The sequence below is a fragment of the Medicago truncatula genome, chromosome 8, assembly GCF_003473485.1.
Source record: "Medicago truncatula cultivar Jemalong A17 chromosome 8, MtrunA17r5.0-ANR, whole genome shotgun sequence".
NCBI lineage: Eukaryota > Viridiplantae > Streptophyta > Magnoliopsida > Fabales > Fabaceae > Medicago > Medicago truncatula.
In genome coordinates, this window is record NC_053049.1 from 2,602,126 (window position 1) to 2,618,861 (window position 16,736).

At 29.8% G+C, this 16,736-nt stretch overlaps 1 protein-coding gene across 1 annotated transcript; it reads right to left on the bottom strand.

Annotated features, from left to right (window-relative positions):
- Positions 1–1,295: 1,295 nt before the first annotated feature.
- LOC25500236 (small ubiquitin-related modifier 2) lies at positions 1,296–15,311 on the bottom strand. The gene is made up of 5 exons (XM_039828706.1): positions 15,298–15,311; positions 14,161–14,182; positions 11,454–11,603; positions 3,240–3,323; positions 1,296–1,310 (listed from the first exon to the last, which is right to left on the bottom strand). Exons 1-5 carry the CDS (start codon positions 15,309–15,311, stop codon positions 1,296–1,298), a joined length of 285 nt encoding a protein of 94 aa, XP_039684640.1.
- Between the last annotated feature and the right edge of the window lie 1,425 nt (positions 15,312–16,736).

The following is a 16,736-nucleotide window of genomic DNA, read 5'->3' on the forward strand; positions in this document are numbered from 1 at the left end:
TTCATGCGTTTGTTCTTTGTTAAATTGACTCTATATTAGGGTGTTGATATTCTTGTAAGTTTCAATATTTGTGAGTTACAAATGAGTCATGTATGTAGCCTTGTCAATATAACATCTTTTGAACATAATGCAATATTATCGTGTTCTCTCTTCTCTCTTTATTCATTATCTATATTATTCTATATTTTACAAAATACCTTGTTATAGTTTTGGTTAAGTTCATAACATATAACACTGTATATATATATATAGGGAACATATCATGTGAGAATGGATATCTTATATGAGAATGATAAGAATTAATATCAACCATTAGATTGAAATGTATGGCTTAGATTAGAACACCAAATTAAAAAGGTCGCGTATGCTTTAATATCTTTTCTTCCTCCCCAATTCCAAATCCCTTTGCTCTCTCTGTTGTTTCTTCCTTCCAGATTCCAACTACTCCCTCCATTCTCTCTATGTCGAATTGAATTTTCTTTCACTGTGTTGGTTCAAATCGATTACATGAAATTGGGTTTTCTTTGTATTTTTGCAAATTTTGAATCCAATATGTAAAATTAACCAAAAAAATAATGACATAGAACCAATCAATGATGGAAAATTAATTAATCGCAGATGGAAAATGGGTTTTTCAAGATTTTTGTTATAATTTTTTCAAGTGCACATATACTTCTTCTTTCTCTGTATTTGGTTTTTAGCATTAAAACAATAAAATAAAAAACGTGAAACTTGGTCTTTTTTATTTGATAGATTTTTCTAATGTTGGTGATCGTTAATTGCCTATGACGGAGAACAAATTTGATAAACTCAAATCTTTAGAAGGAGAAAGAAAAGAAGTTGTTGACTCCCCTAATTTTCCCCAATTTGATAACCAATTTTTTTCATGAAACTCAGAATAAAGAAATTGTTGAAGGGTAAGGAAGATTATGATGAAGAAGGGTTAAGATGTTGAAGAAAATTGAATCAGAAAAATCAAAAATCAAAGCGTTGAAGAGATGGTGAAGGGTAAGGAAGATTTGAAGGAGACGAAATGCATAAGCATGAAAAGAGTGAGAGAGTTTTCACATGATTGACACTTAGTTAATTGTGCTTTAATCTCATCCTTAATTTTAATCTAATGGTTAGAATTTATTCTCATCATTCTCATGTGAACGCCATTAAACAAAAAAACCAACTCCACTAACATCAAAACAATATTATAACAATATCGATCCATAATCTTTTTCAATGGAGAGCTTTTTTGGATGCTGTAGGAAGCTTTAAACCCATCATAAATATCCAAAACACCCAAATTATAATACGTCGGTCTGTGTTAAAGTTTCCAAAATTATCATAGTAACTAACAAAAAACATTGAGCGACAAAAGTACAATTTAAAATACGGTTATTAATTGAAATTGACCCTGTAATTAAATAACATGTATTATGATCACGTAATTCGAGATTTTTATTATTTATAATCCTGTAATATACGCGAAATCCAAAAAAGCAACCGAGAGATTGAATTTTTTCATGATTTCTTAGAGGCGAGTTGAGAACGTTAAAATCTGGCTTTACACACAAAAAATTATAAATTTTCGACAAACGACAATTAATTATGAATTTTTAAAGTGTCAAAAGCTCAAAAAACAAAGGCTAAAATATGATTTTGGTCCCTGCAAATATGTCTCGTTTTGGTTTTAGTCCCTGCAAATTTTTTTTGTTGTTTTTGGTCCCTGCAAAATATTTTGTTTTTGGAAATAGTCCCTGCAGGGACTATTTCCAAAAAACAAAATATTTTGCAGGGACCTTTTTCAAAATCAAAAGATTTTGCAGGGACTATTTCTCTAATAAATGGTTAAGTCATCATGTGACACGTGTGCAAATTATCACAAAAGTGGAGTCAGGGACCAAAACCAAAATGAGACATATTTGCAGGGACCAAAAACAACAAATTTTTTTTGCAGGGACTAAAACCAAAACGAGGCATATTTGCAGGGACCAAAACCATATTTTAGCCAAAAACAAATCAACAGAAATCTCGACCTATAAATCGAATTTTGAGCTCATTATTTGCAAGACATCTATAAAAATACATAAAAAGGATCTCTAAAGTTTCATAGCATTTCGAAGTCGTTTAAATTTATTTTGATTTTTCAACCAAAACGTTCAAAATTGAAATTTTGTTCTGCGTAAGTGTATACTCACAAGTTAAATTTAGTTCCCTAATTTTATAGGCATGACTAGAACATGATAAGAACCTTCACAGTGAAATTTTATAGTTTTTAAACGAGATACAAATTAATTATAAATTGTTTAAGAAATTCATAATTATGATGGAACAAAAAATCATAATTAATTTATCCCTGGTCGAAGAAATTTAATTTTTTTTTGTGTAAAGCTATATTTTAACATGCTAAACATGTATGAAAAAAATAGTGAAAAAATTCAACCTGTAGGTCTCATTTTTAGACCAGACGTATATTATAGGGTGGTCAAAAATAAGAAGAAATTCAAGTTACAATGCTAGAATATATGTTTTGTATTTTACAGGGTCATTTTTCAGACATAATGTATATTACAGGGTCAATATGAGCAATTAACTCGTTAAAATAAGAGAGATGAATCCATCAATAGTGTGCTAAATAAAATTTTGAGACCTATTTGCGTATGAGAGTTTTCAAATTGCCAAAAAATTTCTTTTTATAAGTGTGTTAATGGGCTTTTGGATTGGATTTAATGTGTAAAAATTATCGATCGAGCCCGGGCGTCCGCCCGGGGTCGCCGGGCGGTGAAACCGCCCCTTGTCACATGGATAGACCAAAGACTACATTACAGGTCGCCAACCACATTCACATTATTTAATGAAAATTAGTTATTGATAATGTCCAGAGATACTTCACACTTATAAACAATGATAATCAATAAAAAAATCATGTCAACCTCGGAAAAAATAAAGAAAATAAACAGTCAATTTAGTCCATAAATTATTTCTTTCCTTTCTATTTGATGCATAAACTATTATATAACCAACTAAAAGGTTTTTAAATCATATTTTCATCTATCGATTTGGTCTATATTAAAGGACTAAATTGACGGGTAGAATTGTATAAGTTAAATTTAAGAACCTTTTAATTTATTTTAATAATTTAGAGATCAAATTGTTGAGAGAGCCATGGTTAACAAACTAAATTGAATGCTTATTAAAAAAGAAAAAAAAATCAACATTGGACCCAAAACCCTAAAAAATGGACGAACCTGGCCTTTGACATTGATGTTGATGCGTTCAGTCCACTGCTGATACAGGACAGCATCTATTTCATCCTCATCTTCCAAGTCCAGCTGCATCAAAATATATATTTTGAAGCCAAAACTCAACAGTATTGTAGAGTGTAAATATATTATTATTCTTTATAAAATAGTGTATCAGTTTTGATTAATACTCATTACAAACATATTTAACCCTAACAATAACAATAACTTAGGGAAAGACAAACCTCCTCTGGTGTCTGGTGTGGCAATATACGATGGCCATTAGAGAGAAAAGCCATTGAGTTGAAATCAAGAGAGTTTTGACCACAGTAAGCATTCATGAGCTTTTGCATTCGAGAATTTCTTCTAATATTAACATAAACTTTAATCCCGTCCTACAATGCAAAAACCAAATCAAAAGATTAGCAAATATCTCTACTCTTGTAGAAGAGTTCATAACAACATTTATTATTTATATAGAGAGATGGAATGAACGATGAGTTTGATGTGATTAGTTGGTTCCATGATTAGTTGACGGTGTCTTCAATTCTCCGATGAATTCACAAAACACTAACGCTGTGAAATTGAAAGTTGTAGTGGAACTTGGAAGTGAGAAATAAGTAGCTTGATGTATTCACACGTTATAAGTTGTATGAAAAGCTATTTTTAACCTAAGACATGACATTTGACATTACTTATCAAAGAAACTATTCAAAATTTATGTATTCACACGTTTTTCAAACAAATGAAATAATTATCAATTATCAAGGAATTGTTAAATCTACTATTTTCAAAGGCATATAAATAAAGAATTTAATTTAATATCGATAATAATCATTTTCATCTCTAAAAATAAAAGTAACTGCCACAATTATAGAGAGTAATTTTCATTACCCACAACCTTTGCTGGTCATTGGTGTATAGGTAGTAGGTGGTACCGCCTGGTTTAGACCCCAGATGAGATTTTGTTCAAAGATTTTGTTTATACTCAAAGAAAAACTAAGAATGCATGCAGACGTAGCAATGATATTTGAACAACAATTTCTTGTGACAACCTTTTGAATAACTAAATTATACAAATAAATTTAGATAGTGGCACAAAAATCAAAGCAGTTGAGAGAGAAAGTAAAAAGATAATGTGAATATGAGAGAGAAAGTTGTTACAAAAGTTGTCAAAAAGTGGTTGTTCAAATATCATTTCTCTTTCTTTTATGGGCCATGCTAATTTGCATCTTAAAGAACATTTCTCTTTTATTATTATCATTAGAGAAAATATCTAATTAATAGAGGCGTGATATTTACTTGCCGAAGCTTGCAAAAAGCAAAATTTCTCATTCAGTTTGTATGAAGTTAGACATTCGCCATGTTACGTAAAAATAGCGGATAACTGATAAGCTAGTTTATAACTTATAACGGATAATTGATAAGCTAGTTTATAATTGATGACTAATAGCTGATAAGTTAATTGAACTGTTTTATAAAATTAGCGTTTCAACTAACTAATAAATGTAAAATGATATAAAAGGACATTCTTAATACACACTAAAAAATTTATCAATTAATATTTAAATATTTAAAATTTAGAAATTTAATTTTATTAATTTGATACATCTTGTATATATTATTATTATTATTATTAAATTAATTTTATAACCTAGAAAGTTATTTTATTTTCATTTTCAATTTCCAGTGTCCATAATTTATAAATAATTAAACGTAGCAATAAAATATACTCAACACATAATAATAATCTTTGATATGTAGTTTTAAAAAATAAATAATAGTGAACTTTTTTTAATAGAAAAATAATTCAAAATTTATTAATAAATGGTTATATTAGTATAATTATTATCTTTTAAAGGGGAAAAAATCGGTGCTATTATAAAATCAATTGGAACATATCGTAGGGATAAATAAAACACAATGGTTCATCTACGGTTAGAAGGATAAGTAAAAGACAAATTTTATGGTACACCCAACATATTTAAGTGTACCAGTACACCAAACCCTTAAATTTAATAGTTAAAAGTGTTATTTTTTGAAGAGAAAAATTATTTTCTATCATCTATAATTACAATAATTAAATCTTATTTACCAAAAATGTCGACGAAATAAAATTTTATTTTTCTGAATTTTTAGTACTCATAATAGAGAATTTTGATTATTTTTTACAATAAAAAGTAAAAAAAAATTAGTATAATTTTTATAAACAATAAAATGATATTTTTTCTTGTGAAATGATATTTTCTAAAATATAAATATCAACAAATACCTCTTAAAAATAATAGTTAATTTAAATATTTTTGAAGTAGGAGTACAGGTACACCTTAATTTGCGGATGTACCGAAGAAATTCCCTAAATAAAATGGAATTGTTCATGTATAGGTAGGTAGAGTGGCTGCATGCCTCCGTTCATATATATATATATATACATTCGTTTCAGAAATAATTATTGTAAAGGATAAAATGGGATTTTGGTTAAATAATAAGGGTAAAAATGGAATAAAAGATGATAAGATATAAGTTCAAACACCACTTGAAATAACGTCTGAAAAATAAGTAATAAACTTGTAAAATTAATAAGTTATAAGTTCGTGGTGAAAAGACCGTTATCAAACAGGATTATTTTTGTCAAACAAACTTATAAACTATACGCTAAAAGCTTACCAAAAAGAGCCGTTAACTGCTTACATGGAGGCGCCAACTCGTATCCAACCTTATGCCATGTCCAAAGACTTATTTTGTTTATTTTTTATCATAGTGTTATCGAATAACCATTTATGTGAAAATTTTAGAGGCAACTATAAATTTTTATTATATTTTCCTATTATTGTATTGTATAAAGATAAAATATATCGTATAAGATGTTGAATTTGTTTCGACAAATATTTTTAAAATATCAAATATTATAAATTTTGTTATAACATAATTAAAGATATTATAGATTAAAAATATGTATTGACATATATAGAACAATCAACAAAGTCACTTAATTTGGGATAGTGAAAGTATTTTCTCCATTTTAAATAAATCTTGTTTAAAGTTTTTACTCACATATTAAAAAGACAATAATCATTTTGCAAAATTATATTTATTATCTGTTTATTTGTTTTCTACTTAAGTAAAAGCAAATATTTGGGAATAGTATATAATTTGAGAAATGATATTTGAACATCTATTTAACGATAACTTTTGTGACAACTTTTTCTCTCATACTCACATTATTTTTACTTTATCTCTCTATTATTTTGGTTTCCGTGCAAATACCTACTTTTTCTTTATAAATTATGATTGTCACAAAAATTGTTAACCGAATTGGTTGTTCAAATAACACTCCTCATCATTTTAAAACGTATGGAGTAACAAGTATACGAATCTACGATACTATATGAGATTCTTGAAGGGAACTCTGATGTATGAAATTTTGTTTCCAAATCAAGCAAAACAAAGGACAACAATATGATTCAAGAATATTACGAGGTTCTAGTGTACAGATAAGATGTATTGAAAGTGGGTACCACTAGATATTTTGTCAGGTTTCTAGGAGCACCAATGTCTTTGTGTTCAAAGAAACCGATTGTTGCATTTGTCATCATGTGATGTGAATACACAAGATTCCTTGGTTCAATGCTGATGGAAATAAAAATTGAAGTTAGCAAGCCAGTGAAATTTATTACATTTTTTTAAATATAAAATTTATTAAAAATCAAATCTCTATCCAAGAAGATTAGAGACCGCCAAGATAAAAAAAAAAAACTACATAGTAAAAAGGGCCATATAGGATCCAGAAGTCCTAGCTCAACTGGCAAAATGCCGAAATTGTTAGGCCGGATGCCATGACCGGGGTTCGAACCCCGGTACCCCACTTGTGTGTGTGAGTTTATAATAGCTTTGCCATTTCGTCTATCTACCAAAAAAAAAAAAAGGGCCATATGGGAAGAAAACACAAACTAAAATTCAAACATCATACATCATAAACATAAAAAAAAGACACGAGTCAATCGAAGGCTACCACCAACACTAATAAAAAAACAAGATTAGTGATATTTGTACAATCATTTGTGACAATTTTTTTTCTCTTTTTTTATTGATAAAAAACAATAGAGAGAAAAAAAAAATGAAAGGATAATAAAGACATTATGTGACTATGAGAGATAGAGTTGTCATAATCATTTCTCAAAAAACAAACATTCAAACCCAAAACAAACCCCAAAACCTAGTTAAACCACCAAATACCAAAACATGAGACAACCTCGAACACCATCGCAAATGACCTTAGAAACAAAATCCAAACACCTAAAGACTGCCACTCACATTAAATCCCTCTGAAAAACCATTATACCTCCCAAAACCCCTAACAAAGGCACTTCTCCTTCTTATCATCACAATTAAGCCCAATAAACCTAGCCAAAAATCCAGTCTCATGTAAAATAAGCAAACACATTGAGACAATTAGATTCAATTTTCTTCGAAAAACAAGTTAATAGTGTGGCAAAACTATAAGTGGTTATTGTCAAACAGAATTGTTAGTTGCTTGACTATGATTAGAATGAATAGGAGGAACTACATAAAGGATCATTATGTAACTACTTTGTTACATTGATCATAATAAAATTTTACACGTTCATTTAAGAAAAAAAAATAAACATATTTATATTGAAAACATTTTTTTTTTTTTTTTTTACGTTTTTAAGACTTTAGATACACACAAGTTCCTAGATATTCATACTATGTATTTATTTTCTTAATTAATGTCTCATAGTAGTTATCATTTTTCTATAAAAAATTTCAATGACTTCGATGAAAGATGGGTTACTTTCTTTAACAAGTACTCCACTATGTTGTTTTCGGGAGAACCCAAAAGCAAGTTTGTGGTTATAGGTATTTTAAAAATTAAAGTTGTCCAACATTAAAGAAAACGCATTAATAAAACATGAATATTAGGCCAAATAAATATTTGATTTTTTTAATTATAGATTTTTATAATTAAATAGTGTTATGCAACCAAATATATAGGGGGCGTTTGTTTTTGGGAAACACAAACTATTCCCAGGAATAACATACCCGGGAATGAAAATATGAAAATTTGATTCTTGGGTATTTGTTAAAAAAAGTGTTTGGCAAATAACTTGACATTCCTGGAAAAATTGGAAGTTACAATTTTTTTTTTTAAAATCTATGCATAATATCATGGGAATGCACATTCCCATCTCTTTACATGCGAATAATGGAAGTTATGGGAAGTTACTCAATTCCCAGGAACCTTTATACCCAGGAATATTTTTTTCTCAACCTCATAACAAACATGGGTATAATCATTCCCTAGCCATGTATTCCTGGGAATGTCATTCTTAACCTTGAAACAAACACCCCCATAGTGTTTGCAGCTATGATGGGAACGGGATAGGGGGTTTACCCACTTAGTTAAAATGATGGTGATGCAATTTTAGCGGAACTTCGTGCTATTCAATTTGAGATTGCAGTTTGTTATGATCTCGACTATATAAACTTCATTTACGAGAGTGATTGTTTGAAAGCGGTATACCGTATTTCAATAATACAAGTTTGCATGTGTATGACTTTGTGTTACTACAAATCTCATATGCCTTGCACCATAATACTATCAATTTAGTTCACATTCTAAAAGAGTAGAATTTATGTGCTAATTTTATGGCTAAGAAGGACGCCCATTCCGCCATCTCATTGAGATCGTCCTCCAATGACTCGAGTCTATCATTTTAAGAGAGGAAGTGTGAGGCGTTAACCTATCAATGTTTCATTGGAGTGAAAAGCACAAAAAACAAAGTGGTAGAGGAAGTGTGAGACATTAACCTATTGGTAAGGGAGGAAGACGAAGAGGAAACATTGAGCTAACTCCTCCATGCTTGCGTGGAAGAAGCCATGAGTTCAGTTCACTCACCATCAAGTTGGAAGCTCGATTGTAAGGAACAAAGCAAACTGTTGCGTGAGAGAAGTGAATGTGTTAGAACTCTCACACCGATATAGAAACACAAACACATAGGGACATGCTCATGAAAACAGGAAGGAATATGGAAGGGCTGTCACCATTAATCCTTGCGCTTCTTGATCTTTTAGACTCTCCATTCAACATCTTTTGAAAATTTTAGAATCTTACTTCTGTTAATCCACCCTAATCTATACCTACTATTAACTAAGGATAAATTCTACTAGCAATCTGATAATAATCCATAAATAATGCATATAGAAATCTGATAGTCCTTAATTTTATGCATTAATTAGCCTAGCCCAAAATAAAACTAATTCCTTCAAAAGCATGGGAAGCATTTCATCATAAACACCTAGCATGTCCTGTTCTCAAATGCAGCATGGCAAGCATTTCATCGCCATCCTCAATTCCCAACTGCAGCAAATATAATTTGGAGAAGAAAACCAAGAATTGTGACAATGAGACGATCATTAATTATTATAAGAATATAGCTAATATTTAAATGAGATAATAATGAAGAGATGTTAGTAAACACAAACCTCAAAAGGAGTCTGCTCTGGTTGGACGAGATAACCGTTGAACAACAAACCAACTCCGTTAACATCCAAACAATATTGATAACAATATTGATCCATAAGCTTTTTCAATGCAGCGCTTTTTCGGATCCTGAAGCTAGCTTGAAACCCATCCTACATATCCAAAATTTCCAAATTAGTGAAATACCTCTCATGTTAAAATTCAGGTTTCAAAAGCTATGATAGTGACTTGTAATACTAATAAGGCTATAAACTATAACCATGTCAAGAATTTAAATTTAAACTATTTAACTTCCTCTAATGATAAATTCTATCAATAACATTTTCATTGGCTTCTTAATAACAAAGTAAAATCTGGATGGAAAATTCAAATTCAGATAAAATTGTTTTCCCCTTTCATAAAACCAACATTCCGAGAAGGAACTAAAATTGTCTCTTTAAACAACTTAATTCTCTTTTTGACAGAAAATAAAAATAGCATGAACGAAGGAAACAGCATTTTGAAACTCATTCATACCTAAATTAGTCCATCAATCCTAAAACATCAAATAATTTGATGTTTGTATAAACACAGCCTATCGCACAAGTTTAAATTTCAATAAAAAAAGAAAGACATGGAAATAGAAAAATGCCAATGACAAACAACTTGTAGATCATTCTAGAAGATGAAATCATCCATTTCCACTTTTCATGATGATGAAAACAAAATCCATAGCAGCAGCTATATCATTACAAAATATAAAGAAAGGGTCAAGCCCTAGAATAAAATGATGTTTTTGTGAAGCAAAATTAAGTTCAAAAAATAAATTCATGAAAAATATCATTTTTTTTTAAAGGGATACATTCTAAATTTTATCCAAACCCATGAATACAAATTCAAAAGAAACCATATAGGAAACCTCTTCAACCAACATTAACCAAGTCCAAGTGGATTTCGTCTCAGGTAAGTACTCCAATTTGAGAGTTATGAACCATGTGGTTGAGTTCAAGTGGTTAATGAGTTTCAGTAAAGGATGAATTGTTTGAGTCCAAGCTAGAACAATCATAGTCAAACTTAACCTATCTCTTATTAAATTTCAGATTACTAGGGTGCCTTCTTCCTCTGGGAACTCGAGGATTAAAGACCAAAATAAATTTGAGTGTTGTGGATGAAATAACGTGGATAGACAAAAAGAGCACCATTAAAGGTCGCTAACCAAATTCACATTATTTGATGAAAATTAGATATATATCGACAATGTCAGTAGATACTTTGCACTTATAAAAACGGTTGGCAATAAAAAAAATAATAGCCCCCTCAAAAAAAAAAAAAAAATCAACATTGGACCCCAAACCCTAAAAAGTGGAAGGAATGGGCAAACCTGGCCTTTGACCTTGATGTTGATGGGTTCTCTTCTCCACTGCTGATGCAAGACAGCATCTATTGCATCATCATCTTCCAAGTCCAGCTGCATCAAAATATATATTTTCAAGACAAATCTCAACTATGTAGATTAATAATACAAGTTAAACATGATATATTATTAGTCTTCATAAATATCAGCTTAATTCCTATAAATTTTGTCTATTTTAGTCTCCAAAATTTACATAAACAAGAGTGTTTTTAACTTCTCAAATTTCCAAAATAGCAAATGAGTCCCTAATAAAAACATCAATCAACCCAGTCCAGTCCCTTCGCTAGATTTAATAAAATGACTAAATTGACCATGTACGTACCTCGTATGGTGTCTGGTGTGGATATATGCGACGGCCATTAAAGAGAAAAACCATCAAGTAGAAATCAAGAGCGTTTCGATCACAGTAAGAATCCATGAGCTTTCTCATTTGAGTAGTTTTCTTAAGCCTAAAATAAAGCTTAATATCATCCTACAAAAAGATTATAAGAATGTGAATTATTAAATAAAATAAAACCCTAGAGAAAAGAAGGAATGAAACGAAAACGAACTGTGTCTTTGACGTGGAGATTGATGTAATTGGTTGGCTGTGGCTCTATCTCTTCAACGTCGTTGGTGATAACCGATGGCGTCTCATTGCTGATAACAATCGAATCCATGAGCTTTCTCATTTGAGTAGTTTTCTTAAGCCTAAAATAAAGCTTAATATCATCCTACAAAAAGATTATAAGAATGTGAATTATTAAATAAAATAAAACCCTAGAGAAAAGAAGGAATGAAACGAAAACGAACTGTGTCTTTGACGTGGAGATTGATGTAATTGGTTGGCTGTGGCTCTATCTCTTCAACGTCGTTGGTGATAACCGATGGCGTCTCATTGCTGATAACAATTGAAGGCATTCTCTTTAGATTTTCTCTCAAACTCAGTTGCTGTGAAACTAAACTAAACTGTATAACTAAGTAGTGGAGGAAGTGGAAGTAAACTCACCCTCTCAATTTATTTACATCAACTTTTTTTTACCAAATTTGTTGGAACAGTAAATTTCTATCAAATGTTTGTTTACTTATTTATTCCCATCTATTTAATTTGAACTTGGTAGTATCAATCCTCCCTAATTCTATTAATAACTCGAAATAGTTTCCGCATTTATCAAACGTTTTTTCAGTTAGATCTCTCTATTAGTATCTGTTTTCTTTTTTGACGGTGTTTCTTTTGACAACGTTAAATGTGATGAGTAGTAGTGATTGAATAAAGTAGTTTCAGTTAATTGCAATCTTTCCAAATTGAGGGGAATACAAAACATATAATGATGGTGGTATGAGAATGGATTCCATTATATTTCACATTGATCCATCTAATTTTTCGAAATTTAAACTATGAAACCTAACTTCACACCATTCCATATCCCTTCATTCCATTACAATTCAAACTAAACTTTAGGTTATCTTTTATACATTTTTATAAAAAGTTTATTAATGTATATGAAATTTTGTAAAGAATCGACCAATGAAAAGTAAAAAAGAGTTATAGGGATGGAGGGATAAGAATTTAAATGGTATTTGATATATGGTCATAAAAAATATAAATATGATTTGTTAAAATTTGAAAATCACAAACAACTATATCTAAAAAAAAAATTAAAATTAAAATGTTATAAAAAATATTGTTCATAATTTATACTTTTAAACCAAAAAAAATATGTTATAAAGAGCGGAGAGCAATGTTGGTCTTAACGCTAGTGGGGTCATGAATTCTTCATTTATGAATTTTTCATTGTCTTCACTCTTTCAAGCTCTCCACTTTCTCCCCCATGATTAGTTTGTCGATTAGTCTTATTAGTTTGGTATTAATTTTGGCCTGAAATAGAGCATGCAAATAAATCTCGTCAATACTTTGTAAATGTACTCTCCATTTAGTCCTATATCTATCTCAAATTCCATGAACTTTTTTTACTAAAACTACTTCTGGCCTAAAGTCTATAGCCATATATGTCCACTATAAATTCATACACCATCACCACACTCAAACTATAAACATTAGCGGGTGTTATTGCCTCGCCAAATTTCACATATTCCAGCAAAATTGTAAAATTAGTGGACCACAATAAAACACACCTCCAGGCTCCAACCAATTTTCTTAATCCAACTTATTAATAACATTAACAAACCTTTCTCCATCTTTATTCCTAACCCTCAACAATTAACTAACATTAAACTTTTTTTAATCATTTCATCTCCCCCTAAAATCTTTGCTCCTCTTGCCTCCGAGTCCGGGTATGCTCCATTTAACACTTACTCCATTTAGTATTTGGATGCAAGACATGTGATAAAAAAATAAGTAAGGGTTTGAGATAAAAAAATGGAAACTAATGGTTTTTTAATTAAAAAAAAAAGGAAATAGAGGAAAGATGTTGGTTCCCGTTCCTCTCTTTCTCTGCAACCTGATTAATTTGCCAATCTCATGGATTGTCAATAACATGAATGAAATAAGATTCATTTCAATTAAACAAAAGGGTCAGGGTTTGTCAACATTCAATTAAATCAAAAGCAGAATAAAAATGCAGAAGCTTCAACAAGATATGAGAAACGCCAATTTGAGAGAAGAGATTTGGGAGAGGGCGGCAACGGAGACGGTGGGGGTGGGGGTGGGGGTGGTGGTGGGCGGCGATGAAAGCAGAGGGGGAGAAGAAGATTGAGATCGTCAATAATGCAGAGAAAAGGTGAATGAGAGAAGAGAAATTCCTTTTTTAATTAAAAAACCATTAGTTTCCATTTTTTAATCTCAACCCTTAATTATTCTTTTTTGCCCCATTTCTTGCATTCAAATACTAAATGGACTAAATGTTAAGTGAAGCATACCCAAACTCCTTGCCTCCGTGAGCACAGGGCCAACCTAAAGTAAGAGCATCCAAGCCCGTGGCTCGGGACCTTCAAATGTTGGGGTCCAATTTAATATATATATATATATATGAGGCCTTAAAAGATAGAGTATATACTTTTAGCGTAGTTATTTTTTAGAATTGTTACACTTGTGACTTCTTTAGTGTTACTCTAACACTAAAGAATTACGTTTTACTGTGTAATTTTCTTTTTCTTTCTTTTTCCGACGTGAGAGGGATTTTGGATTTCGGGTCTTAATTGTTATGGATTTAAGGTCCAATTCTCCTCAATTCAACCTCTAAAAAACATAAATTAAAATTTATATTAAAAAATGATTTTTTTTGAATATTTTTTTATTAGAGAAACCAATTTTTAAAATTGCAGTAAGACCTAAGGATTGTCTAAAACGACCCTGCATGAACTGCTCCAACCAATTCTCGACAACGAGGTCATAGACAGACAGAATAAACTTCGTTGTCACAATCAACTTTGTTGTCTTATTTTAAAGCACAGTGAGATCGTAGAGGGCGAATTGAACCACGCTATTGGAAGAGATCAACGAAATTGTAGAACAACACACTAAAAAAAAAGCGCGTAATAATAAATAAAAACAAAAATATAAAACAACACATTATTATTTTATTATTTTTAACAACAAGGGAAAATAATTTCAACCGAACAAACAGGGAAAGTGTTAGTTCTTTCTTGGAATGAGATGAATTAGTATATGATTTTCTTTAAGCTTGTGGGTAAAACAAATGTTTGAATCTCATATCTAAGATTTCATCGAATAAAATAAGCAGTTGAAAAATAGCGGAGATCATGAGCTGAAACAGAGTCTGTTTGTACCTGAAGTTACATGTTCATTCCAGAGGTTTGAGTGAAATTTGGGTTAATGGAGTTTGGATAGCTGATCAATAGTGATCATTTTGTTATATAAAAGTGAGAGACGATTTAGTAACAGAATTTCAAACTTTACCAATGAACTATGATTTTTGTTATAAAATACCAGTATACTTTACAAAAATTTCGCCGTACTAAAAACTTCAACACAATTAAAATACATAACTAAAGTATTGTGTTAACATATACAACCCCACTCACAATGGGATCTTCACCTCCTATATAGAAAACTAATAAACTTTTTGTTTCTATAACTTCGTTAACCAGTTTCTAGTATGGATCATAATTCATTTGTTTTTGTGGTTAAAATAGTAGTGTCAATGAATGATTAGATCTTATTTCACCAAAACAAGTTTTAATAGTTACCTATGGGACTAATATACATACTTTGTTCCATTTTATTGCATACCTCCCAAGCTGGGGAATGGAAAATAAAGAAAGATGGTGATATGTGATGTAATGGATTCCATCATGTTCAATGTTATTTTATCCATTTTTTAAAAATTCAGACATTGGAACCTAACTTCACACCACTCCTTATCACTTTATTTCATTCCATCAATTCAAACATAACCTTTAGATTTATCAATGATACATTTTTATATATATAAAAAAAGTTTATTAATGTAGGTGGAATTTTGCAAGGAGTAGACCAGAGTCGACCGATGATAAGTAAAAATGAACCATATAAATAGGGACAGTTTGAATAAGCGACCGTCCATGGCCTCATTTATAAAGGGCACAAATTTTTGTTTAATAATACATAGCTATAGTATAAATATTTAGATGTATTTTTTTTTTTAATATTATATGTCAAATAATTATCAATATACAATTTTTTGTACTTGTGAATTTGCAAAAATGTCTTTTATTTTACACATTTGTGAAAAAGAAGAAAAAATATAAAAGAATAGATGAAAAAAATGACAGAACAAATAAATAATTAACTTTATTGGCATTTCCTGTCTAATTTTAAAATGGTAAATGATATAATTTGTAATTTTTTTTTTTATAAAATAATACTCCCTCCGTTCTTTTTGAAGAGTCGTTTTAGAATTTTAACACAAAATTCTGTACACTTTTTTTCTATTATACCCTCATTTTAATCCACTAATAATTTCTTTTTTTTTTTTTTGCACACATTTTATCTTTCCAATAAATTTAATATGTAACAAACAATTGTTAGTTAGTAGTCTCTTTCTCTAATAAATTTCTATTTTTTGGCGTGTTTTATCTTTCTCTCATAACAAACAATTTTCAATTTTATAAATATTATGCATATCTCTTGAAATTTTTAACAAGTACTATACTCATGTTATTTATAGAATATAAACTCTTCATGGAACTACTATGAATTTTGTTTAAATTTAAAGATAACTAGAAATATTTTTTTTTAAACAAAACAATCATACTTTGTTTAAAAAAACAAACTTTAATTTTTCAAATATATAGCATTAATTAGTTTTATTGAAAAATATAAAAATAATTGACAAATCATACCCTTAAAATACAAAAACAACAGTTAAATAGGAACGAAAAATTCACCCTAAAAAAACACTTAAAAAAAAACGGAGGGAGTAGAACATTACTAAATATTATGTGGTCATTTTAGAAAATTAATTTAGTCATTCGATAGAAAAACATAATACATAAATTTAATAAGGGTTAAAGTTGAAAATTTCATTGTATTTCTATCGTATATAATATTTATTCTCACACGACATTCATGATTCAAATAGACTTATTTAATAAATAAAGAATGAGGAAAATATGTATTTTTTTGAAAGATATATTGATGGTTCATGTATATAGTTGGTGTCGT

Excerpts from the sequence above, each read along its gene's own strand:
- LOC25500236 (XM_039828706.1), bottom strand. Across the intron at positions 11,604-14,160 it reads TAACACTAAAGAAGTCACAA|GATGATATTAAGCTTTATTT; the intron begins GTGTAACAATTC and ends ATCTTTTTGTAG. Across the intron at positions 3,324-11,453 it reads CACACCAGACACCATACGAG|CTGGACTTGGAAGATGAGGA; the intron begins GTACGTACATGG and ends ATTTTGATGCAG.